The sequence below is a fragment of the Stegostoma tigrinum genome, chromosome 13, assembly GCF_030684315.1.
Source record: "Stegostoma tigrinum isolate sSteTig4 chromosome 13, sSteTig4.hap1, whole genome shotgun sequence".
NCBI lineage: Eukaryota > Metazoa > Chordata > Chondrichthyes > Orectolobiformes > Stegostomatidae > Stegostoma > Stegostoma tigrinum.
The window spans coordinates 34,155,615-34,180,611 of record NC_081366.1 but is presented as its reverse complement, the minus strand read 5'-3'; the positions used below and the strand labels follow the sequence as shown (position 1 = coordinate 34,180,611).

The 24,997-nt window shown below is 40.4% G+C and overlaps 1 protein-coding gene across 9 annotated transcripts in view; it reads left to right on the top strand.

The window, feature by feature from the left end:
- The window catches only part of LOC125458177 (rho GTPase-activating protein 26-like), a 203,893-nt gene that overhangs the window by 43,176 nt on the left and 135,720 nt on the right, over positions 1-24,997 (top strand). For all 9 annotated transcript variants that reach the window (XM_059650653.1, XM_059650649.1, XM_059650654.1 and 6 more), the window contains exons 2-5: positions 9,609-9,704; positions 10,490-10,551; positions 15,897-15,968; positions 16,761-16,862. In XM_059650653.1, coding sequence (XP_059506636.1) covers positions 9,609-9,704; positions 10,490-10,551; positions 15,897-15,968; positions 16,761-16,862 — 332 coding nt within the window. The remainder of the gene's footprint in view (positions 1-9,608; positions 9,705-10,489; positions 10,552-15,896; positions 15,969-16,760; positions 16,863-24,997) is intronic.

The following is a 24,997-nucleotide window of genomic DNA, read 5'->3' as shown; positions in this document are numbered from 1 at the left end:
AATGTACTAGTTGGCGAATCTACTACCGTTGCAGGCAAAGCGTTCCATACCCTTACTACTCTCTGAGTAAAGAGACTACCTCCGACATCTATCCTCTATCTTTCACCCCTTAATTTAAAGCTATGCCCCCTCGTGCTTGCCGTCACCATCCTAGAAAAAAGGCTCTCCCTATCCACCGATCTAACCCTCTAATTATCTTATATGTCTCAATTAAGTCACCTCTCAACCTTCTCTCTAACGAAAACAGTCTCAAGCCCCTCAGCCTTTCCTCGTAAGACCTTCCCTCCATACCAGGCAACATCCTAGGAGATCTCCTCTGCACCCTTTCCAAAGCATCCACATCCTTCTTATAATGACCAGAGCTGTACGCAATACTCCAAGTGCGGCCGCACCAGAGTTTTGTACAGCTGCAGCACAGCCTCATGGTTCCGGAACTCGATCCTGCTATTAATAAAAGCTAAAACACTGTATGCCTTCTTAACAATGCTGTCAACCTGGGTGGCGACGTTCCAGGATCTGTGTACATGGACACCGGGATCTCTCTGCTCATCTACACTACCAAGAATCTTACCATTAGCCCAGTACTTTGCATTCCGGCTACTCCTCCCAAAGTGCAGCACCTCACACTTGTCCGCATTAAACTCCATTTGCCACCTCTCAGCCCAGCTCTGCAGCTTATCTATGTCTCTCTGTAACCTACAACATCCTTCGTCACTATCCACAACTCCATCGACCTTGGTGTCATCTGCAAATTTACTAACCCATCCTTCTACGCCCTCATCCATGTTGTTTATAAAAATGACGAACAGCAGTGGACCCAACACCGACCCTTGCAGTACACCACTAGTAACTGGACTCCAGGATGAACATTTCCCATCAACCACCACGCTCTGTCTTCTTTCAGCAAGCCAATTTCCGATCCAAACTGCTACATCTCCCACAATCCCATTCCTCCGCATTTTGTACAGTAGCCTACTGTGGGGAACCTTATCGAACACCTTGCTGAACCTTATCGAACACCTTGCTGAAATCTATATACACGATATCAACCGGTTTACTCTCATCTACCTGTTTGGTCACCTTCTCAAAGAATTCCCTCTTAGGTTCTCGTATCCCAAATAAGCAAGTTTAAATCTTGCACAATGGCACAAATAAAAATCTCCAACGTGAGGATGTATGACCCAATCCTGTTAACCTGTTAATGGATTCATCCTTCTTGTACAGATCCCAGCTGCCCCAGCATTTGTTCCACTGATCCAGAAATTGTACCGCTGTACCACTTTACCAGCAATGTGTTCATTCACTCAGTATTCCTATTTCAATACTCTAATGCATGGTCCGAGGATTTGTCCTCAGATTTACTGCCTTAGAGGTCTTACTGTTCAATCTCTTGGCTTTTACTGTAAATTCGACTTTCAGGAGCTTACTACTTCTTTGTATCTCTGTTGCGTCATCCTTTCCGTACCACCCAAAGGAATATTCTTTAATGTATTTGTGACATTCTTGAACCTGGCACTAGAGAGGCAATATGTTATCTTGGAGTCATGTCTACAGCCACAGAAATGTTTATCTAACTGTTGAATTGCCTACCACTATTACCCTTCCACTCATGCTTCTCCCCACAAACACTTCTGTACAGTTGAGGCATTTGCTATGCCTTGTGTTTGGCTATCAGTACACTCCTCTGATGAACCATCATCTTCGCTGGTATGTGAGAGATTCAGGTGACTCCTACCTGGTCTTTCTAGACTGTCTTGTGGTCACCCACTCCCTCTCTGTTAATCTGCTGTTAATCTTTCGTGTGATCATTTTGGTAAGCATGTTGTCTTTGTAGCTCTCAGCTTCCAAGATGCACCACAGTGACTCAGCTGCCACTTGACTTCAAAGACCTGAAGCTGAAGTTTTTATGGCAAGAGACACATTCCACGCGTGTGATTGTCCAGGCCACATGAAGTGTCTACAACTTCTCATGTAGCACAGAATGGGTGATCCAGGCAGCCAAGCTGAAGAAGATTCTGAAGGAGAAAATTAATGTCCGTTTAGAGTGGCAAGATTTGATAATAGCCAATAAACATGGCTTTGTTAGAGGGAGGTCATGCCGAACAAATTTGGTGGAATTTTTCAAGGAGATAACCAAGTGTGTAGATGAAGGTAGTGCAGTTGATGTCTTTACATGGATTTTAGTAAGGTCTTGGACAAGATCCCAAATGGGAGACAATAAATGGATGTAAAAGAATGTAGGATCTAGGATAATTGGGAAAGTTGGATCCAAAAATGGCTTGGTGGATGGAAATAGAGTGTGATAGTTGAAGGCTGTTCATGTGACTGGAATCTGGTGGCCGGTGGCCTACCACAGGTATCTGTGTTAGGTCCCTTATTACTTGTAATATATATAAAAATGATGTAGCTGAAAATGTTGGGGGGTAGAGGTATGATAAGTAAGTTTGTGGATGACTTAAAGATTGGCTGGCTGGTTGACAATGAAGAAGAAGGTCTTAGGCTACGGCATATATAGACAGATTGGGCAGATCAGTGGCAGGTGGAATTTAACCCTGTAAAGTGTATGGTGATGCACTTTGGAATAAATAACAAGATAGAGGTGTCCTTGATGAATGGCAGGACTCTAGGAACCTCTGGGGAAAAGAAGGTTCTTGGGATGCTTGTCCCCAGATCCCTGATGGCAGCAAGGCAGGTTAATAGGGTAGTTAAGAAGGAATCCGTGACACTTTTCTTTACCAGTTAAGGCGTAGATTATCAGAGCACGGAGGCTATGTTGGAAGCCTTCAGGACTCTACTCAGACTCCAGCTAGGGTACTGTGTGCAGTTGTAGTAACTTTATGAGAGGAAGGATGTGATTATACTGGAAGGGATGCAGAAAAGATTCACCAGGATGTTACCAGGGATGGAGCTTCTTAGCTATGAAGAGCGGCTGGATGAGCTCTGGTTGTTTTCTTTGGAGCAGAGAAAGTTGAAGGGATCCTGATATAGATGTATAAGATTATCAGGTGTATAGACAGGATGAATAGAAAGCAGCTATTCCCCTTGGCTGGATAGCCAATAACAAGGGACACACTTTTAAGGCGAAAGGCAGGAGTTTTAGAGGAGACTTGAGGAGAGATTTCACCCAGAGAATAATAGGGGTTTGGAATGCAATGTCTGAGAAGGTAATTGAAGTAGGTGACCTCACAATCTTTAAGTTGTGTTTGGATGAATATTTGAAATGTCATAAACTTTCAAAGCTACGAGACTAATGTAGATTTAGTGTATTTCTGGCAGTACAAACTCAATAGGGTTTTCTGTATTTGATGATTCTATGATTCTAAGCTGTCCTGCTATGCCTCCTTTTAAATTTTCTCCAGTCTACAGTAATTAAGAAAGCAGAAAGAAAAATTACTCCCCAGTTGCCTCCAATTAATCTAGCTCTACTCCTGACTGCCTGCCTGAGGGCCCTTTTCACACTTCCATTTCCTTAATGCTGCTGATTGCTTATCTTGTGGTCCTTCTCTTGTCTGTTCCTCCACGTGCTGCTCAGTGTTTCCTCTCACCTGCTCTTCTAGCTAACACTGACTGCCTGAATGAGGGTCACCCCGTGTCTGCTTCTCTCCCAATGTTGTTCCTTGCTCATTTCTTTGTTAAAGGCTGATAAGTCCCCAGGATCAGATAGTCTGTATCTTATGGTCTTAAAATAAGTGGCTGCAGAGGTAGCAGAGACATAGGATATAGACTTCCAAAATTCCTTGTATCTAAGAGGCACCTAACAGATTGGAGATTAACTAACACTGCTTTCAAGGAAAAGGGGAGGCAGAAATCGGGAATTTTTAAGATTATTTCATTTAACACCTCCAGTAGTGCTATGGCTAAAATCCATTACTGAGGAGGTTATAGTAGGTCACATAAAAATCATTTTGTTGACAATGCCTAATTACATGCCTTTGTGAAAAGGCAGCTGTGTTTACCTCATTTATTAAAGCCTTTTGAAGAAGCAGGTTGGGTGAAAGTGTCCTGAAGGATGTATAAGGTATTTTCGAATCACTGTGTTCAGAGACATTATTACCTACCTCTGCAGCAGGTAGGATTTGAATGGTGGCCTCCTGGCCTAGAGGGAGAGATACTGTGCACAAGACCCCTCCTGATCAATGTGTTATACATGGATTTCCAAACAACATTTGATATAGTGCTATATTAAAGGCTACAAACAAACATATCAAAACATAGAAGATAGCCCCTTTGAACTTGCTCCACCTTTCATCATGATCATGGCTGATCGTCCAACTCCATAGCCTAATCCAAATTTCTCCAAGGATCTTTATCCGTGCTATATCTTGCTGCATCTTGAATTCATTCAGTGTTTTGTCATCAACTACTTCCTGTGACAATGAATTCCATAGGCTCACCACTCTTTGGGTGAAAGAATGTCTCCTCTTCTCTGGCTTAAATGGTCTACCCCGAATCCTCAGACTGTGATCCCTGGTTCTGGACACACCTGCTTTTGGGAATGTCCTCCCTGTATCTACCCTGTCTCATCCGTTTAGAATTTTATAAGTCTTTGTGAGATCCCCCCTTATTCGTCTGAACTTCAGTGAAAACAATCCGAACTCTTTCCTTATATGTCAGTCCCACCATCCCCGGAATCAGTCTGGTAAGCCATCGCTGCACTCCCTACAGAGAAAAAGCATTTTTCCTCAGAATCAGCAAACATATTAGCATGAATTAGCATGGTCACCTCCATGTTGATCAAACCTTCAAACCTCGGTTATACCTGACCCAACTGCCTGATTTAAGCACCAAGTTACTTGTTGGAAACCCTTTTATACCTTGCAAAGCAATGTGAGCACTGTGTTTAAGAGATGTTCTTGTAGATCAAAATATGAAGAAATAAAAAAAAACCTGCCTTATCCTAGCTTCAATTGGTCAATAGGCTGTCTGATTCTGAGGAAGAGTCACTGGCCCCAAATTGTTAACTCTGACATTCATTAGCATTCATTACCTAAATAATCCAGCACCATAATTTCATCATGATGTTATTCTAATTCAAGAAAAGTCAAAGCGTTCAATCAGAAATGATCATTAAACAACACAAGCATTTTAAAATAGTAGTTAGTTGATGAACATGTGAATGAAAAGCTGTGAAGATTACAGGCAAACTGAAGTATCCTGCTTTTCTCAAGTCATCCACAAAAAAAAATTCATAAATTGGATGAATTTATCACATATTGATTTTGACAGACATTAAGGCTTCCTAGATCTACTACTTCCATAATGGCAAGAAATAGATCAAACTTAAAAACAAGTTCTGTTAAGCCAAGAAAGTTCCCATCACATGATGAGCCAAAATTTTCATCGCCTCCCCTCAAAGCTAGTCCATGTTCTGCTAATGTGTACACAACTGCAGTAACCCATTCACTATAAGCTTCCAGTGCTCCTGCTCTGGTTTTAATCTGTTTCTTCAATATATTTAAGCAGTGTTGGATTTAGACATACTCTGCATCTTTGGGCCTCACCTTATGAGCGGCCATTACATGTGAGAAAATATGTTCAGATTTTACCTAATTGGTTGAAAAGTAGAAGACAGGAATAAAGATTGCCTAAAATAGACATTTTAGTCTAATCTAATTTTACAGAGGTACACTTATGTGGCTACATAATATTACATAAAACAGTCCTACTCGAATATTAAACAATACATGAGCACACCTTTTCAACAATCCTCTGAGTTCTCATGATATGAATTCCAGCAGGATTTCGGTAATCATTAAGCCATTACCCGTCAGTGCTGTCAGTGATGTTGGGAAAAGTTTGCAGATCAAAAGTAAACACAATTGATTTTGTAGAGAATACTGGCCATGCCCAGGGGTATTTTCACCATCAAGTTGCACTGAATGGAATGGACCCTTTGTGACTTTACCTAATTTGACTTTTGCATGACTGTTTAGATTTTTTTATATGAGCTGTTGCAATGTTGACACTGGCACACCTTTTTCTCACCAGACTGAAATATCATCATCAGTTAAGACATTCCCAGAGACAAAGATCTTTCACCTTGGTGTACTTATTTTCTTTACCTGGGATTTCAGATTCTGTAACATTCCAAGGTGTAGTAGTCACATTCATGTCTTTATCGTCTATCCCAGTAGAAGAAATGGATATTTCTGGTTATTGTTGGCTTGGTTGACTGTGTACGAGACCCCTCTTTTATTACAGTGAAATACCTGTCAATTTTCAGTAACTGTTTCAGCCATTCTCACCCTGCAGCTTTATTCTCTTCCAATGTGCATGTTCAAAACCTCTCTTTATTTTTAACAGACTTCTCTGTAATAATGAGAAATAAACTCCTGATAAACTCTGTAAGCTCAATCTTTACTTACAAGTAAAGCAGAAGTTTTTTTAAAATATATCAATAACATATTTACCTGATATCAAAGAATGAAGGAGGTGTTTTTGAGGCTTTAATTGTTTTTAGAAAAGAGATTTAATTTTAAAAGGAAGCAGTTTTTAAAATTAAGAAACGACTTTCATATTTATTGTGATCTTGGAAACCAAAAAAACCATTTATTTGGTGATTGAAGTATTTAATTGGATCATATGACTGTGGAAGGTCAAGGGAAAGGGCTTGCACTTTGAAAGTTTTTCGGACCCACGTCGATATTCTGCAGTTCAACAATGAGAGGCACAGGAGCCTGGGAGTCTGAGCACTGCATTTCCAAGTGGAGGCTGGGAATACATCTTTCTGTAATGATGCTTAATGTCCAAGCAGGACTGTTTCATATAATATTGTGTAGCCCTTTAAGTTTTTTTTTGTCAAATCAGATTAAAAATGTCTATTTCAGGGAGTCTTTATTCCTGCCTCCTCCTTTTCAACCAATTATTTAGAATCTGATGATTTTTCACATATTGTGGCCCCTTGTAAGGGGAGGCCCAAAGACTTAGCTTATGTATAAATCCAGCACTGCATAGATATGCATAGATTTGTCTTGTTGGAGTATGATTATGGACAGCATGGTGGCTTAGTGGTTTGCACTGCTGCCTCACAGCACCAGGGACACAGTCGACCAAGGCTGGAACTGAACCTGTGTGGAGTTGGCATGGTCATTCATGTCTGCGTGTCCGGAGATGTACAGGCTAGGTGGATTGGCCATGCTAAATTGCCCATGGTGTCTTGAGTGGATTAGTTGTGGGAAATACATGGTTACAGGGATAGAGTAGTGGGGGTGGATCTGGTTGTGATACTGCTTGAGCTGTTGGTGTGAATTCAGTGGGCTGAATAGCTTGCTTCCATATTTTAGGTATACTGTGATTCTCTAACAAAATAAACCTGGGTGTTGACCTTGTCTTTTGAATTTTTGTCAAGTTTGTTTACTGATAGCCTCCTGCGCCTTCAGAAAGAATATAACAGAGATTACAGTTTGAAATTTTTGAGCTTGAGTGTTTGCCCTGAAATCCATAAGGTAACTCAAAAAGAATAGCACTTTACTTTGAGCGTCATTAGAACAAAGCAATTGCTGTTTCTTTTCAGAGTCATAATTTATGTCAAGCCCATCCTGTAGTCACTGCATATTTCTAGGTTGTGACTGGATTCATAACCTGAATCCAGAATGAACATTTGAGTGCCTAAATTTTTCTAGGAATCAGCATATTAAATTGTAAAATCGGGAGGGGACCGGAGGAGCCCAACTGCACATACTGATCTGAGTAAAGCTTTTCTTGAAAGGGCATGTTAAATAACCTTTTGTAGCTCCTTGAAGCTGGTGAAAGATATATACTTTAAAAAGTTTGATTGGGTATTTATCAATATTTAATTGTAGATATAAATAGTAAACAGATTATAATAAAAGCAATCTGATATTGTGATATATTATTGAAATGTGGAATAAGGTCACTAAGCTTAATTTTAGGTTAAAGTACTCAGTTCTGTCCTCTGTGTAACCTTTATTTTGTCCAAAAAATGTTCAAAGTGAACAATTGTTTCCTCATAAAAGCACAATGAAAATGTTATTGAATTACAAATACAGTTACAACAATTTATAACTCAATGTAGGACTTTCAAAGTAGCAGGAAATATATCAATGATGAGTGATGTGTAATGTTTAGTATTTAGTACCAGGTATGGAACACAGAAGTGTTGCTGAGCAAAGAACGAACACTTCCTAACTGGCTGGCAAATGAAAGTAAAATTTTTAGAAATTCGGCCATAGATGTGGGTATTGCTGGCTAGCCAGTCTTAATTGCCCATCCCTAATTGCCCAGGGGGATTTAGAGTCAACCATGTGCTGTGGGTTTGGAATCTCATATATTCCAGACGAAGTGAGGATGACAGTTTCCTTCCTGGAAGGCTGTTAGTGAACTAAATGGGTTTTTCCTGACATTTGACAACGGATTCATTGTCAGGATTAGATTATTAATTCCAGATTATCATTGAATTCAAATTTCATTATCTGCCATGATGAAAACCAGTTTTAAACCAGTCCCTAGAACAATAATCTAGACTAATAGTCTAGTGCCTCTGTAATTGGACCATTGCCTCCTCACATACCTGTGTGCCACCTCTGACTGTACAAGCACACCTCATAGATAGTTACAAAACAGCAATATTAAAGATGTTCTGAGTGTTTGTCATGCCTACTCTGTGCTGAGACATGGACCCTGATATTTATGGCTAGTGCCAGTTTTGATTACAGAGTTTGTAGGGGAATAATCTGGAAATGCAAAGGTGTTTTTCAGTTTATCAACATCATGTCTTTGTTTAATTCCTAAGGCAGCAGTCAGCCAAATTGACAGGCTGACTGATGGGAAAGTTAATGGTAGAGGATGCAATTTGAGATTATTGGAAAGAGTCCTTGGAAATCAGAAAACATCAGCGATTGGTGAATACTATCAAAGAGGCTGTTGACGTGCTGAGCAAGTTGGCCAAGAAAGCTTGTGAGTTTAGAAATGGGCAAAAGCCTGATAGATGCAGGACCAGGTCCATTTGGGTTGCACAAACATGCCTGTGCCTCCTGACTTGAAAACATTGCAGTGAAAAGCCCGGCTGCTTTCTTTCTTAAGCTGCTTAACCTCAGCTCTAGGAAACTCCAAATGTAGGCAAAGTATCAGCAATATTATCACTGGCAAGCCTTTTCAGCATAGATTGCTTGGATTCCCTAAAATGGCAACTGGTAGGCTCTGGGTTGGTTGGGTCATTGTTGCATACAATGCCTTGTTTCCCTAAACCTTCACTGCCTACCCCTCCCCAATCATATTTCCACTGCTGTCATTACTGCATGGTGTATGCATAACTCCATAAAAAACATAAATTGAGAAGAATCGCCACCACCCTCTCAGCTTCTCTTCTCTCTCTCTCCCCCCCCATCCCGCCAACACCTCTGTAAAAGGAGAAAAAACAATTGAACTTAATGACTCCTATGTACCAACTTTGACAGAAGCAGTCAATGATGTAAGAACTCAGCATACTAGAATGCCTCAGAGCACTACATAATTTCGTTGGGCCAGCTGTTATGTAACCCCACACTTGTGTCTCTTGACATCCCAAACAGGTTGTAAATGAAACAATACTGCGGCAACTTTTTTTTTGAGAAGAAAACAATCTTAATTTTTCTGATCTCTCTATTCAGATCTGTCTGTTGCAAAGAAGAAGTTTGCAGAATCTTTAAATGAATTTAAGTTTCAGTGTATTGGAGATGCGGAGACAGATGATGAGATCAATATAGGTGAGTTTTATTGTATTTTCTTCACCTTATCTTATTAGTGACAAGCTTCGCCATTCCAAAAAGATAAATTGTTCAATGACCGTTGCGCAAAATTGGTTAATAGTGACTTGTAACTCCCTCACAGACTTGTTTAGTTTACTCAGCATCTCACGTCTTCAGTGCTCATGTACTGAAAAATTTACATTAATAGGTCACACATCTAATTCGAATCACTGTAAACAACAAATGGTTCTATTCTCAATGCAGTTTTTATATTCTATTATGCTTACACTCTTCATCTACAGAACAGATTACATTTAGAGTGGTATCTCATTATCATGAATTTGTTTTGTGATGGATAACACAAATACTGTGAGAAATAGATGCCCACCAGTGTATGAATGGTAAGAATTGGTATTTAAAATAAGATTAACTGTTGTCATTGCTCTAAGTAATTGTCTCAAAATAGAAACCTGAAGGGAATTGGTGGCAATCAGTTAGTAGGTAGATTATTAGTTTCATCTCTGTTTCTTTACCATGTATTTTCCCTCAATAATTTTGGTCTTCTACATAAATAAGTGGAACATGAGAACAATTTGTAAATCCAGGGACAGGCTAATGAGAGAGAGGCAAGGGCCATCAGTGAATTATGCCACTGCATGATTCAGTAATTTGTTTAGTTTTGTTTATGTACATGATGGCTACTGCCTAATTTGTGCCCTTTTACTGCAGTGGCATAGTTTGGTATTATTTTTCTTTTAGCAATTTTGGTCTTTTCTACTGGCTAATTATACTTTCTTTCAAAGCGAGGTCACTTCAGGAGTTTGCGGGAGTTCTAAAGAGCCTTGAAGATGAGCGGGGCCGTTTGGTGAGTGATTCCTTAGGAAGTACTTGCAAAATAGAGCATTATGATAGCAGTAATGAGGACTTGGCGTTAGAGTAAGATTTTATTTGGGGAAACATAGAATGTACAATTTGAATGTTCAGTATTCTGGGCAATTTTAAGCAGGGTTTTGGGAGGCAGAAAAGCTGATTTGCTGGGGTAATTATGCCCTCTTCTGGTTTGTACTGAAAATGCATGCTTAAAATCTCACTGTTTTAATATAATCTGAATTAAATTTTACTAAAGTTAATTTCTGAATTACTTTGGAAAGATTTTTGCGTACTTTCTTTGCCTCCAAAGGCTGTATGTTAACTATTGTAAGTGTGTCTTTTTTTCAATCAACCTATTTCAATGTGTCATGACATACTGGCGTTGCTAACATTTCCTGAAGTGAGACTTGAACCTGAAGCTTCGGGCCCAGACATAGGAGCACTGCCATTGTGCCACATGACAACCCTGCCTTGCCCTTTATTTCATTACTCAGAATTAGCACAATATTCTAGCTTATCTGAGAGTAGAGGGTTTGATTGGTTTGATTAGGTGTCTGTCATGTAACATGTCTAATTTCACTTTACTTTGACTTTAGTATCTGCAAACAAAATTGTTCAAGGAAAAGCCTTATGGAACAAATGCATTTAATTCATTTTGTATTGTTCAAGATTGCTTAGCTTCTCTCTTCACAATCTTGTATTAGACACAACATTTTAATAATTGTGGTTTACATTAATGCAATTTGTCCTTTATTTGCAATACTAAAGGGTTCATGTTTTGGAATACATCAGTTCAAGGGAAAGGTTGACTACCACTTTCTCAGTACCGATAGAGCTGTGTGATCATTGTGGACTTAGCATGATCTGAGGAAAAAAACTTGTAACATTCTTCTACTTAAAAGCTGTATGTAGGTATGAAGTGAGGCACTTGATCAAGATTAATATTTTAATGCACAGTGATATCTAAGAATAGACAATTGTAGCTATGGATATTTTCTTGACTTGAGTAGCAAATCTCGTAGCCAATACTGTAGGAGTGATGGACAGTATTTCCATTACTGTGATAATCATTCTAAGAATGAGCAAGGGCAGTGAGTGGAGAGATGACCAGGGTTATTCAGAGTTCAATAAGCAAAAAGAAGAAAACATTTGTCAAGTTTTAAAAATGTGAGAGGTATGGAAATGCATTTAAAATGGGGGAGGTCCTTGAAAAACATGGAGAGTGTAAGGGGTTGCTTAGCATGGAAATTAGGAAAGCAAAGAGGTGAAGTATTAAATTTAGCCACTAGGGCCCAGCAATCTCCTCCTTTGCCTCCCAGAGCAGCCAAGGATATAGCTCATGAGGGCCTAGGGATTTAGGCACCTTTTATGCCTGCCAAAACATCTAACGCTTTCTCCTTATTAATCTTAACATGTTTAGCATCTCATCACTGTAACTACAATACCTTTCTTCTGTGTGAGTACAACTGAGAAATACTCATTTAAGAATTCACCCACATCCACTGGCATCATGCACACATTGCCCCATTGGTCTCTAATAGGTGCTGCTCTTTGCGTGATAATTCTCTTACTCTTAATAAACTTTAAAAAAAAGTCTTGAAGTTTTTGCTGTTCCCAACTGCCAAAGATTATTTTTATTCAAAAATATGAGAGATATAGACAGTAGATTGGGAGAATCTTTTCACCATGGTAGACGTATCTAAGATAAGAGGACTTAGGTTTATGGCATGGCAACCTGAGAGGGTGTCAGATGCAGGCACTCTCGCCACATTTAAGAAACATCTGGATGAGCACTTAAAATGCCAGAGCATAGTAGGCTATGAACATAGTACAGGTAAGTAGGATCAGAGATAAGAACTGCAGAAGCTGGAGAATCTGAGATAAGGTGTAGAGCTGGATGAACACAGCAGGCCAAGCAGCATCAGAGAAGCAGGAAAGCTGAGGTTTTGGGCCTAGACCCTTCTTTTTGGAAAAAGGGTCTAGGCCCGAAACGCTAGCTTTCCTGCTCGTCTGATGCGGCTTGGCCTGCTGTGTTCATCCAGCTGTACCCCTTGTTATCACAGGTAAATAGGATTCGTGTACAGTCGGCTCTGCTATAACATGATAGTTGTGTTCCTGCACAGCATTGTGTTATAAAAAATCACGCTGTCGAAATAACAGGGCCTATGGGAAAAGTGGAGTTAGGGTCAGACCACCAAAACACATCTTTCAAAATTACTTTAAAATCACTCAAAAGCTTTACACAAAGGATATCACTATTTGAATAAATGTTTAAGTCATATCTAATAATGAAATAAAAGCATATTTGATGCCTTACCTGAAAAAAATGGCAAGATGACTTATGGGGGAAGAGTTTTTGAGGTTGCTATGTTGTTGATGCAGGGTCTGAGGGTAGTTGCCATCGTTGTTGTCATCGTCGTCATTATCATCATCATCACCACCACGTTCAGGTGCAGTTGTGGTTGCAGAGTTAGGGCAAAAAATAGTTAACCCAGAAATGGATGGCTGTGGTTCATTGTCTTCTGACTGTTTCTTGGGGAGTTGGCTTAAAAAAGACACCCAGTTTTTTGTTGCTTTGCTCTTTTTCTTCTTGCATGAAGAAGCTGTTGATAGGGTGCCAAATATGATCTTATTCCATGAACTGCTGCCTAGCAGCATTCTGCATTGTAATCGTTGACCTTTGACAGCTACAGCTGCTTCTCAATTTCACTCAGGATTGAAGACCAAACAGCAGTGGAAAGTTCTCATGGTGCTGCATCCTGGATGCCGACATCTTCATCTCCAGCGTCCACTTCCCCCTCAGCAATAAGTTGCTGCAGATCAGCTGTAGAGAGGTCTTCACAGTGGGAGTCCAGCAGCTGTTCAACATCCTCACTCTCGACTTCAAATCCAATTTGCTTTGCAAGATAAACATAATGTTCTTTGAATCTTGTGAGCTCCTCTATCTGATCAAAGCCTTTAAAATCTTGGAAATAAATTTAGGAACAGCTTCTGCCAAATTGCATGCAAACAGTGCTTGCTGATATCACCTAGGGATCCACGATAATGTCAATTGCATTCTTGATGTTAAAGCTGTTCCAAAATTGAAGACCACTGTCCTTATCGCCCTTGGAGGCTGCAATCATCCTCTTAAATTTGTGCCTTAAATAATAAGCTTTAAAAGCTGCTATTGCACCCTGATCCATGTGTTGAAGGAGAGACGTTGTGTTTGGGGTAGAAGTTGTACTTTGATGTTTTTAGAAAGGACCAATGGTGGGAGGATGGCTTGGCACATTATTCAGGATGAGGAGAAGCTTGAAATCCAAATTTTTTTTTTCCGTACGATACTTTCTAAAAACATCTTCAAAACATCAACAATAAGGTCAGAAAAAATTTGCCCTGTCATCCAACCTCTTTTTTGCTTGACCGAAAGTAGATGCCTAAAGTAGATTTTAAGGCTCATGCATTGGCAAAGTGGTACACCACCACAAGCTTAAGCTTTAAGTCTCCACTGACATTGGTACTGAACAGCACAGTGATATGACCCTTTGCCAGCTTAAGCTTGGAATGTGTGCTTCATTCATAGAAATGTAAGTTCTTGATGGCGTTTGCTTTCAGAATAAACCTGTCTAATCCAAATTGAAAATTTGACCTAAGTTGTGGCCTTCTTTGTCAATTAATTTTTTAACTATGGGAGGAAATGCCATTACATGCTCCTTTTCTGCACTGGCAGCTTTGCCACATAACTTTGTTGTGAAAAACATTGTGGTTCTTAAAACCAGTAAAGCAGCCACTGCTAGCAGTAAAGGCAGGCTTTCAGCTTTTTTTTGTGTTAGATCTTCATAAATTGATAAAGCTTTGTCTTTTATGGTGAGAAAAGTGGTCCCAGATGTATTTTTGTTTTGATCTTCTATCCACACACTTGGAAGCCGTTCCATCTCCTCACGTTCCTTTGTCCGTAAACACTCAGATTTGCTAGCACTGAGATTTGTTCCAGCAAGACAGCTTGCTTTAATTTTTTTGCATTGTCTCTAATGGCGCATAAGGTAGACTCCTTTATTCCGGTTATGTGAGCTATAGCGCATGTTCTGTCATTATACTCAAAATGCTTTGACGCCTAGTTTCTCTTCCAGTGTTACAGCCATTCTTTAATGTTCACCGCCTGGAATTTTAGCACCAGGATGCTTCTTACTAGCATTCTTTTCACTTTGTTCTTGCACTTTTGTGGGTAACATGGTAGAATTTGCAAACAAAAACAAAAATCAGAGTCCTGTGCCTCTCATGGAAATTGCTTCACAACAGAGCCTGCGAAATGATCTTGTGTTGCTGGCACAGGACTTTTTTAGTGCTAACGTTACATGTATTCAGGACAAAGTCTGTGAAACGATTGTGTGCTGCCAGCGCGGAGACTCTTTCAGTGCTAACGTTGTGCAAACTCAGGAGAATATCATTTTGCAGGCAATGTGATGTTGATGTGTACTCATCCACACATCAATGAAATTGTGTTATAACCAATATAAGTTGGCATTTTAGAAATAGTGTTCCCCTATTTGTCAGACGCGTTATTGCCAATTCGCATTGCTAGAACACGTGTTATTGTAGGATTAACTGTGGTTTGATGTTCATTGGTCAGCATACATATGATGGACCAAAGAGCCTGCTTCTATGCTGTATAACTCTATGAATGTAAGTGGTAAAATGTAACCATCTTCACAATTATGAATACCACCCTTGAGATAAGATAGCAGGTAGGAGAGGGATGTAGAGCCACAGTGATAACAACACTTCACATAGTTAATGAAAATATGAAAGGGAAGTCTGGAAAAATGATATAATTTTGTTTCTTGATACAGATATGTAATATAAATGCAATGATAGTAAAAACATTAGTTATAAGTTGTCATTCTTTGTTTTGGAGAGAGAACTTTGTGGATTTCCACTAAGTGTGCCTACAACCACACCCTTGAGTGAAATGTGTATTAACTGTACCAAAGACTAAAAAGTGGCTAATTTAAAACCGCCAGAACAGATATTTATCTTAACTATGACTTATGGAAACAAAATATTAGGTTTTCTGTGAAAACCTAATTGATGATATAGCTAATATTGAATGTGAGGTACTTTTGTGACCTCAAACCTTTGATTTCTGAGCGTGACCAAAGACAATGTTTTGGATCATTGGAATTTTACTGAAGCTTGATATCAGAAACTCATGCTAGTGTGAAATGAATTGCACCAGGTTCAGGTGCGTTTATTACAGGAAAGGAACTCTAGCTAAATACTAGAGCCATGAGTACCCACATTCAATCCACACGCTGCTTATGGAGTTACATTTCTAACACTGCTTTGTTTTCCTGTCAGATTGAGAATGCTGGTGATGTTTTAATCAGCCCTTTGGAAAGATTTCGGAAGGAGCAGATTGGAGCTGCAAAGGTAGTGTGCATCATTTTCTTTGTCCCTTCTTTCCTGCTCCCTACCACCTTATTTTGTCACATGAAATAAATTATTTTATTTATATATGTTCATGAGGAAGTTAGTTGATGCCTGTTAGTAATTGTGACATAAAGGTCTGATTTTGAGACACAGAATCTGACCAGTTGCTCAATTTTGTTGATTTTGTTTCAAGTTGGGTGTGAGATCCTGAAACTTTGCCAGTTTCTTATCAATGTTCCAGGTGAGAAGAAGAGCTGATGCATAATAAAATACTTCCACATCAGTTTAAATTGCACTTTCAAACAATTTGCTTAGCTTTTGTTGGAACGCAGGCATCAGTTTGCTTGATCACACCTCGTCCACACCTTTTGATTTCTTTGTACCTTCATATTATCTCATTCCTGCCATTCCTTCTTCTACGGCCAAGATCACTGCTTCCTCAAGTTAGAAGAATGCAGAGATGCACTGAATCTAGCTTCAGATATTGACAAGGTCTCTTTTAATGACAAATTCATCATGCTATATGTAATTTAGTACCTCTGTAAATAAAGATGTTTCTCTGGGTCTCTGTTAAATCTTACAGTTATGATGTCTTGTTCTGGTTTGCACTGGAGACTATTCAGTTTCCTGTGTCATGGGCATCTATTCATAGTTTAAACTGTTCTATCAAATCCACTCATGCTACTCTCCTTTACTAACAAAAGAATGAACTGAATATTCTGTCATGGCTACCTAAAATAATTTATTGGTAAATTGAGATGTTTCATTCGCTACTATTTTTCTCCTGCGTAGGAAGCAAAGAAAAAATATGATAAGGAAACAGAAAAGTATTGCAATTTGCTGGAAAAACATTTAAATTTGTCATCGAAGAAAAAGGATTCTCATCTTCAAGAGGTAATTATTTGACCCTTGCATTTTACTGATTTTAAATCCACAATCTCGTCATAGTTTTGAATTTCATTAACCTGATTTAATATTGTAATTGACTATCTTCTATCCATTTTTTAAATTTGGAAATTAGATGTGCTTGATCTAATAAATCTTGCAACATTATTGGATAATTCTGTACTTGGTAGGACTGCCGTAATGCAAGTAAACAATTCATATTACGCCGTTCATGATCAAACATGTAAATATCATGTGCAAGTGTGCCATTAACTAATACAGAACATCAGTAAATCACAGAATAAAGTGGATTTCTTTCAAGACTTGGGCCATTCTTTGAATATATTATGTTTATAATTTTAAAGGCCTTAAGCATATGCCATCAAAGTCTAAGCTTGTCCAGAGCAGTAAGCTCTAGTTTCCAAAATTTTGCCCTGAAATAGTGGGGATTTTGAAACAAGTATAAATTGTGTCTCAACCCTGGAGCTTTTTTCTCTTCGTCAATACCTCCTACCACGAGAGGGAAGGGAATCTTATCACCATGGGCTCATTGTTCTAAATACAGCTAAACCAAAGCCTTGTACAAGGTAAGATTTGTTTTTTCTTAGTTCTGTATTTAATTATAAGTATCTAAATACCCATCACTTTATTCAGTTTTGGAAGAAACCCCTGACCAATTTCTCTTTCCTGCTTAGTAGTCTCAAACTTGCATTGTGTACATAGCTTAATACTGGAATGAAGTGGGCCAAGTGATTGAAGTATCAGTAGGGGAGCATTTTGTAAACCGCAATTGTATTCTGTAACATTCAATTTTATTATGGCAAAGGACAAGAATGGGCCTGAAATCAGAGTGGGAAAAGTGATTTTTATAAAAATAATATTCAGCCAGAACAAACTGCGAGCAGAAACTTTTAGGTAGATATGTGTCAGAGCAGTGTGACACATTCAAGAAGGGAATGTGGAGAGTACAGGCCAACATCTTCCAATAAAGACAAAGGATGGGACCAACAAGACTCGTGAACCCTGGACATCAAGAGATATGCTGGATTGGATAAAGAGAAAAAGGGAATCTTATGGCAGATATTGAGGGCTCAAAACAAAAGAAACCCTAGAGAAGTACAGAATGTGCAAGGGGGGATTTGAAGAGCAAGAAGGGGGCAAGAAAGAATAGATAAAAGAAAGGAAAGTCTGACGTTATTTTGCAAGTACATTAAGGTTTAAAGAATAGCCAAGTAAGGAGTAGGGCCCGTAAAGGACCACAGTGATAATTCATGCGTGGTGCCGGCGGACATATAAGAAGATTCTAAGTGAATAGTTTGTGTCAAGTTAATGAATGAGTGTGATGATGTCGGTATAGAAATCAAAGAGAAGGACTATGATGTACTTGAAGAAATTAGCATAGACAGACACAGGGTGTTCTGAGTGGCCTGGCAGGCATAAAGGTAGACACATCTCCAACTCAAAAGAAAAGTATTCCATGCCATTGAGGGAATCCAGGGAGGAATAGCAAGGGCACTGGCAATAATTTTCAATGCCTGTCTGGTCACAGGGCAGGTGCTGATTGGAGGATAGTCAGTATTGCTATTCAAAAAGGGAGCAAGGGATTATCCAGGAAATTACAGACCAGTCAGTCTAACATCTGTGACAGGGAAACTGTAGCAACCAACTCTGATGGACAGAATTAATTTGCATTTAGAGTGGCAGAAATTAAACAAGAATAGCCAGTTTTGTTAGGGGGAGGTCATGTCTGACCAACTTGATTAAAGTTTTCGAAGAGTTAAGCTGGTGTGTGGATAAGGACAATGCATTTGACGTAGTCTATTTGGACTTCAGCAAGGCCTTTGAAAGGGTCCTGCGTTGGAGACTGATATCTCAGCCTATGGGATCTAAAGAAATTTTGCAAATTGGATCCAGAATTGGCTATGAGTTAGGAAGCAGGATGGTGAAGAGGTGTTTTTGTCACAGGAAGCTTATGTCCAGTGGGATTCTGCAAGGATCAGTATTTAGGGTCCTTGCCGTTATACATAAATGATTTGGACTTGAATTTAGGATTGCTGATCTGTAAGTTCACAGATGACACAAAAATTGTTCAGGTGGTAAATAGTGAGGAGGATGGCCTTAGATTACATGAACATAAACAGACAGTGACTAATGAGGTACAGCAGGAATAAGACATCAGCTAATTATAAAATATGTTAACGATTTAGATGAGGGAACTAAATGCCATGTCTCAAAATTTGCACATGACACAAAGCATAGTTGGAAAACTTAGCTGAGAGCAAAATGTAGAGATGTTATAGTATGATTTGGACAAGCTGAGTGAGAGGGCGAAAGAATGGCAGATGCAGTATAATAAACTTTGGTAGCTAAAACATGAAGACAGATGATTATTTGAATATCTACACATTTAGAGGCCTGGGTGTTTCTGTGTACCAGTCACTGAAAGTAAACGCAGAGGTGCAGCAGGCAGTAAAGAAGGCAAATGGATGTTAGCCCTTATAGCAAAAGGAAACAAGTACAGGAATAAGGATTTCATGCTGCAGAGGCTAAGTGGTATTATCAGTAGTCTAGTCTATTAATCTAGAGGCCCAGCTGATGTCCTGGGCCCCTGAGTTCAAATCCTGCTATGGCAGATGGTGGAATTTGAATTCAATAAAAATCTTGGATTGAGAGTCAAGTGATGACCATAAAACAGTTGCTGATTTTCAGAAAACACAGTGGGTTCACTAATGTCCTTTTGGGAAGGAAATCTTCAAACCTTATCTGACCTCGCTTGCATGTGAATCCGGGCCCACAACAATGTGGTTGATTCTCAACTGCTCAATGAGCAATAAATACTAGACTGGCCAGCAATGCTTACGTCCAGTAAATGAATATAAAATAAAACTATACAATGCAAAATGTTGAGGCTGCACCTGTAACATTGTGCGCCATTTTGGTCTCCTTATCTGAGAAAGAATGTTCTTGGTGTTGAAGGAATGCGGCAAAGGTTTATTAACTTGATTCCTGGGATGGTAGAACTGACATATGGAGAGAGATTGTATTTGTTAGGATCGTATTCACTGGAGTTTAGAAGAATGAAAGGGGATACCTCAGAAACCTAAAAACTTCTGACAGGACTAAGGATAATCCAAAGAGATCCACAAGTACAATAATAGCAAGAGAACAACTAAGGAAAGAGTAGGGCCCCTTAAAGATCAAAGAGGTCATCTTTGTGTCGAACTTCGGAAAATGGGAGACATATTAAATGAATATTTTGCATCATTTTTTACTGTGGAGAAAAATGGATACTTGAGGACTTGGGGAAGTATATTACAAAAGATGTGGTGGATGTGTTAGAAAATATAAAAGGTAGACAAATCTCCAGGACCTGATTGAGTACATTCAGAGACTTTGTTGGAGGTTAGGGAGGAAATTGTGGAGCCCAGTGCAGAATATTTATATCATCTATAATTACGGTGAGGTGCCAATTGACTGGAGAGTGGCTAATGCTGTACCTTTTGTTTATGAAGGGATGTAAGGAGAAGCCTGGGAACTATAGACCTTGTAAGCCTGACTTTGCTTGTAGGTAAGTTGTTGAGAATGATTCTGAAAGATAGGATTTCTTGGCATTTGGAGAGGCAGGGAATGATCAGGGATAGTCAGCATGGTTTTGTGAGTGGGAAATCATGTTTCATAAACTTGATTGAGTTTTTTGAGGAAGTAACCAAGAAGATTGATAAGGGTAGAGCGGTAGACATTGATTACTTGGACTTCAGTAAAGCCTTTGACCAAGTTCCATAAGATAGACTAAATAGTAAAGTTAGATCATGTGGGATTTGGGATGAGCTTGCCGATTAGATACAAAATTGTCTTAATGACAGGAAGGAAGGTGAAGGTGGAGGGTTGTTTCTTGAACTGGAGACCTTTGACCAATGGTGTTTCACACGGATCGGTTCTGGATCCACATTTGATGGTCATTTATATAAACGATTTAGATAAGAATGCAGAAAGCATGGTTAGTAGGTTTGGAGGTGACACCACGATTGGTATTTTAGTAATCAGTGAAGAAAGTTATCTATGATTACAAAGAGATGTTCACCAATTGGGTCAATAGGCTGAAGAGTGCCAAGTACAGTTCTGGTCGTCGCAGTATGGGAAGGATGTGGAAGCATTGGAAAGGGTGCAGAGGAGATTTACCAGGATGTTGCCTGGTATGGAGGGAAGGCCTTATGAGGAAAGGCTGAGGGACTTGAGGCTGTTTTTGTTAGAGAGAAGAAGGTTAATAGGTGACTTTATGACAAACAAGATGATCAGAGGATTAGATAGGGTGGTCAGTGAGCCTTTTTCCTCAGAGGGTGATGGCTAGCACAAGAGGACATAGCTTTAAATTGAGGGGTGATGGATATAGGATAGATGTCAGAGGTAGGTACTTTACTCAGCAACTAGTAAGGGTGTAGAATGCCCTGCCTGCAACAGTAGTAGACTTGCCAAGTTTTAAGGGCATTTAAATGGCCATTGGATAAACACATGAATGATAATGGAATAGTGTAGGTTATTTGGGCTTCAGTTTGGTTTCACAGGTCGGCGCAACATTGAGGGCCGAAGGACCTGTACTGTGCTCTAATGTTCTGAGTGGAGTTTAATTTGGATAAATCTGAGATATTACATTTTGGTAAAACAAACAAAGACAAGACTTATACAATTAAAATTAGGGCCTTGGACAGTGTTGTAGAACAGAGAGACCTAGGGGTTGAGGTATGTAATTGTTTGAAGCTTGCATCCCATGTAAATAAGTTGGGTAAGAGGCATTTAGCATGCTTGCCTTCATTGCTAAGACCTTGAAGATAGGAGTTGGGACATTATGTTGAGGTTGTATAGGATGGTGGTGAGGTCTCATCTGGAGTATTGTGTTCAGTTCCAGTCACCCTTTTTTATAGGAAAGATATTATTAGGCTGGAGAGGGTTCAGAAAAGATTTACCAGGATGTTATCAGGAATGGAGAGTTTGAGTTACAAAGAGAATCTGAATAGGCTGGGACATTTTTTTAACTGACATATAGGAGGTTGAGAGGTGACTTTATAAAGATTTATAAAATAATCAGGGGTACACCTAAGGTGAATGGTAGGTGTCTTTTCCCTAAGGTGGGGTATTTCAAGACTTGGAGGCATATTTTTAAGGTGAGAGGAGAAAGATTTAAAAATTCATAGGAGACATTTTTTTTATGCAGAGAGTGGATCATGTGTATAATGAACTTCCAGAGGAAGCGGTGGATATGGCTACAGTTTCAACATTGCAGAAAGCTGCAACACAAAGGGACTTGGGGGTACTTGTGCATGAAACACAGAAAACTAGCATACAGATGCAGCAGATGATCAGGAAGACTACTGGAATCATAGAATTCCTACAGTGTGGAAGCAGGCTATTTGGCCCATTGAGTCCCCACCAACCTTCTGAAGAGCATCACACCTGGAACCCACTGCCACCACCCCCACATCCCTGCAACCCTGCAGATCCCATGGCCAATTCACCCACCCGGCATGGGAATCTTGAGATACTATGGGCAATTTAGCATGGCCAGTTCACCTAACCTCTGTGTGCCTTTGGACTGTTTGGGTGGGGGGGGGAGCGGGGAAACCAGCTCATCGGAAGAAACCCATGCAGACACAGGGAGAATGTGCAAGCTCCACCACACACAAAGTCACTCGAGTGGAATCGAACCTGAGTTCCTGGCACTGAGAGGCAGCAGTGCTCACCTCTGTGCCACTGTGCTACGGGAGTGTTAGCCCTTATTCCAAAGGGGTTGGAGTATAAAGTACAGAAGTCTTATTGCAATTACACAAGGCACTGGAGACAGAATTTAGAGTACTGTGAGCAGTTTTGGTCCCCTCATTTAAAAAAAGATGTAACTTCATTGGAGATAATGGGAACTGCAGATGCTGGAGAATTCCAAGATAATAAAATGTGAGGCTGGATGAACACAGCAGGCCAAGCAGCATCTCAGGAGCACAAAAGCTGACGTTTCGGGCCTAGACCCTTCATTAGAGAGGGGGATGGGGAGAGGGAACTGGAATAAATAGGGAGAGAGGGGGAGGCGGACCGAAGATGGAGAGTAAAGAAGATAGGTGGGGAGGTAGGGAGGGGATAGGTCAGTCCAGGGAAGACGGACAGGTCAAGGAGGTGGGATGAGGTTAGTAGGTAGCTGGGGGTGCGGCTTGGGGTGGGAGGAAGGGATGGGTGAGAGGAAGAACCGGTTAGGGAGGCAGAGACAGGTTGGACTGGTTTTGGGATGCAGTGGGTGGGGGGGAAGAGCTGGGCTGGTTGTGTGGTGCAGTGGGGGGAGGGGACGAACTGGGCTGGTTTAGGGATGCAGTAGGGGAAGGGGAGATTTTGAAACTGGTGAAGTCCACATTGATACCATATGGCTGCAGGGTGCATTGGGGAAACCAAGCGGAGGCTTGGGGACCGCTTTGCAGAACACCTCCGCTCAGTTCGCAACAAACAACTGCACCTCCCAGTCGCAAACCATTTCCACTCCCCCTCCCATTCTCTAGATGACATGTCCATCATGGGCCTCCGGCACTGCCACAATGATGCCACCCGAAGGTTGCAGGAACAGCAACTCATATTCCGCCTGGGAACCCTGCAGCCATATGGTATCAATGTGGACTTCACCAGTTTCAAAATCTCCCCTTCCCCTACTGCACCCCTAAACCAGCCCAGTTTGTCCCCTCCCCCCACTGCACCACACAACCAGCCCAGCTCTTCCCCCCCACCCACTGCATCCCAAAACCAGTCCAACCTGTCACTGCCTCCCTAACCGGTTCTTCCTCTCTCCCATCCCTTCCTCCCACCCCAAGCCGCACCCCCAGCTACCTACTAACCTCATCCCACCTCCTTGACCTGTCCGTCTTCCCTGGACTGACCTATCCCCTCCCTACCTCCCCACCTATACTCTCTCCACCTATCTTCTTTACTCTCCATCTTCAGTCCGCCTCCCCCTCTCTCCCTATTTATTCCAGTTCCCTCTCCCCATCCCCCTCTCTGATGAAGGGTCTAGGCCTGAAACGTCAGCTTTTGTGCTCCTGAGATGCTGCTTGGCCTGCTGTGTTCATCCAGCCTCACATTTTATTAACTTCATTGGAGGCAGTTCAGGGAAGGTTCATTTAGATGATCCCTGGTACAGAGCGGTTTCATTGTGAGCAAAGGCTAAACAGGTGGTATTCATCTGACAAGAATATAGAAGACCTTGGGCTGATCTCATTGAAAAATACAGTATGCTTAAGCGGCTTAGCAGGGTAAATACTGAGAAGATGTTACGCCTTGTGGGAGAATCTAGTGCATTGTATCAGAATAAAGAGGTGCAAATTTAAGACTGCGATGAGGAGGAATTCCTATCAGAGGGTTGAGAATTTTTGGATCTCCATGCAATAGAGAGCTGTATGAGCAGAGTTTTTACATTTATTTAAAGCTGAGACAAATGTTTGATCACGAGGGGAATCAGGAGTTAAGGGGAATTGGTAGGAAAGTAGCTGTACGGAATGTCAGATCAGCCGTGAACTTATTGAATGGTGGAGCAGGCTTGAAGAGTCAAAAGGCAGCTTCCTGTTCCTTTTTCTTATGGTCTTAGAGCAAGTGGTTGAAGCCAAAACATTTGTGTTTTGAGGAACAAGATAGATATAGCTTTTGTGGCTAAAGAGCTCAAGGGAATAAGAGAGAATGGGATAAGGGTATTGAGCTCGATGATCGACCATGATTATATTGAATGGCGGTGTAGGTTAGATGAATTAAATGATTTACTTATGTTCCTATGTTTTAAGTTTCTGTAATATAAATAACTGATCAGTGGCAAATAGAGTTCAGTCTAAATGTGAGGTGATGTACTTGGGCAGGACAAAAAAGGCAAGGGGAGAAATGGTGAACAGTTGGACCCTGAGGATCAGAGAGACCTTGGTGTACATGTCATCCAGTCTCTTAAAGTCACAGAACAGGTAGGTAGTGGTTAAAAAGGCATAGAGAATTCTTGTTTTCATTAGTTTAAGAGCAGGGAGGTTACATTGGAACTGTATAAAAAGTTGTTTAGGTCAATAGAGTATTATGTGCAGTTCAAGTATCCACATTATAGGAGGGATGTGATTGCTCTGGAGAGGGTGCAGGAAAGATTC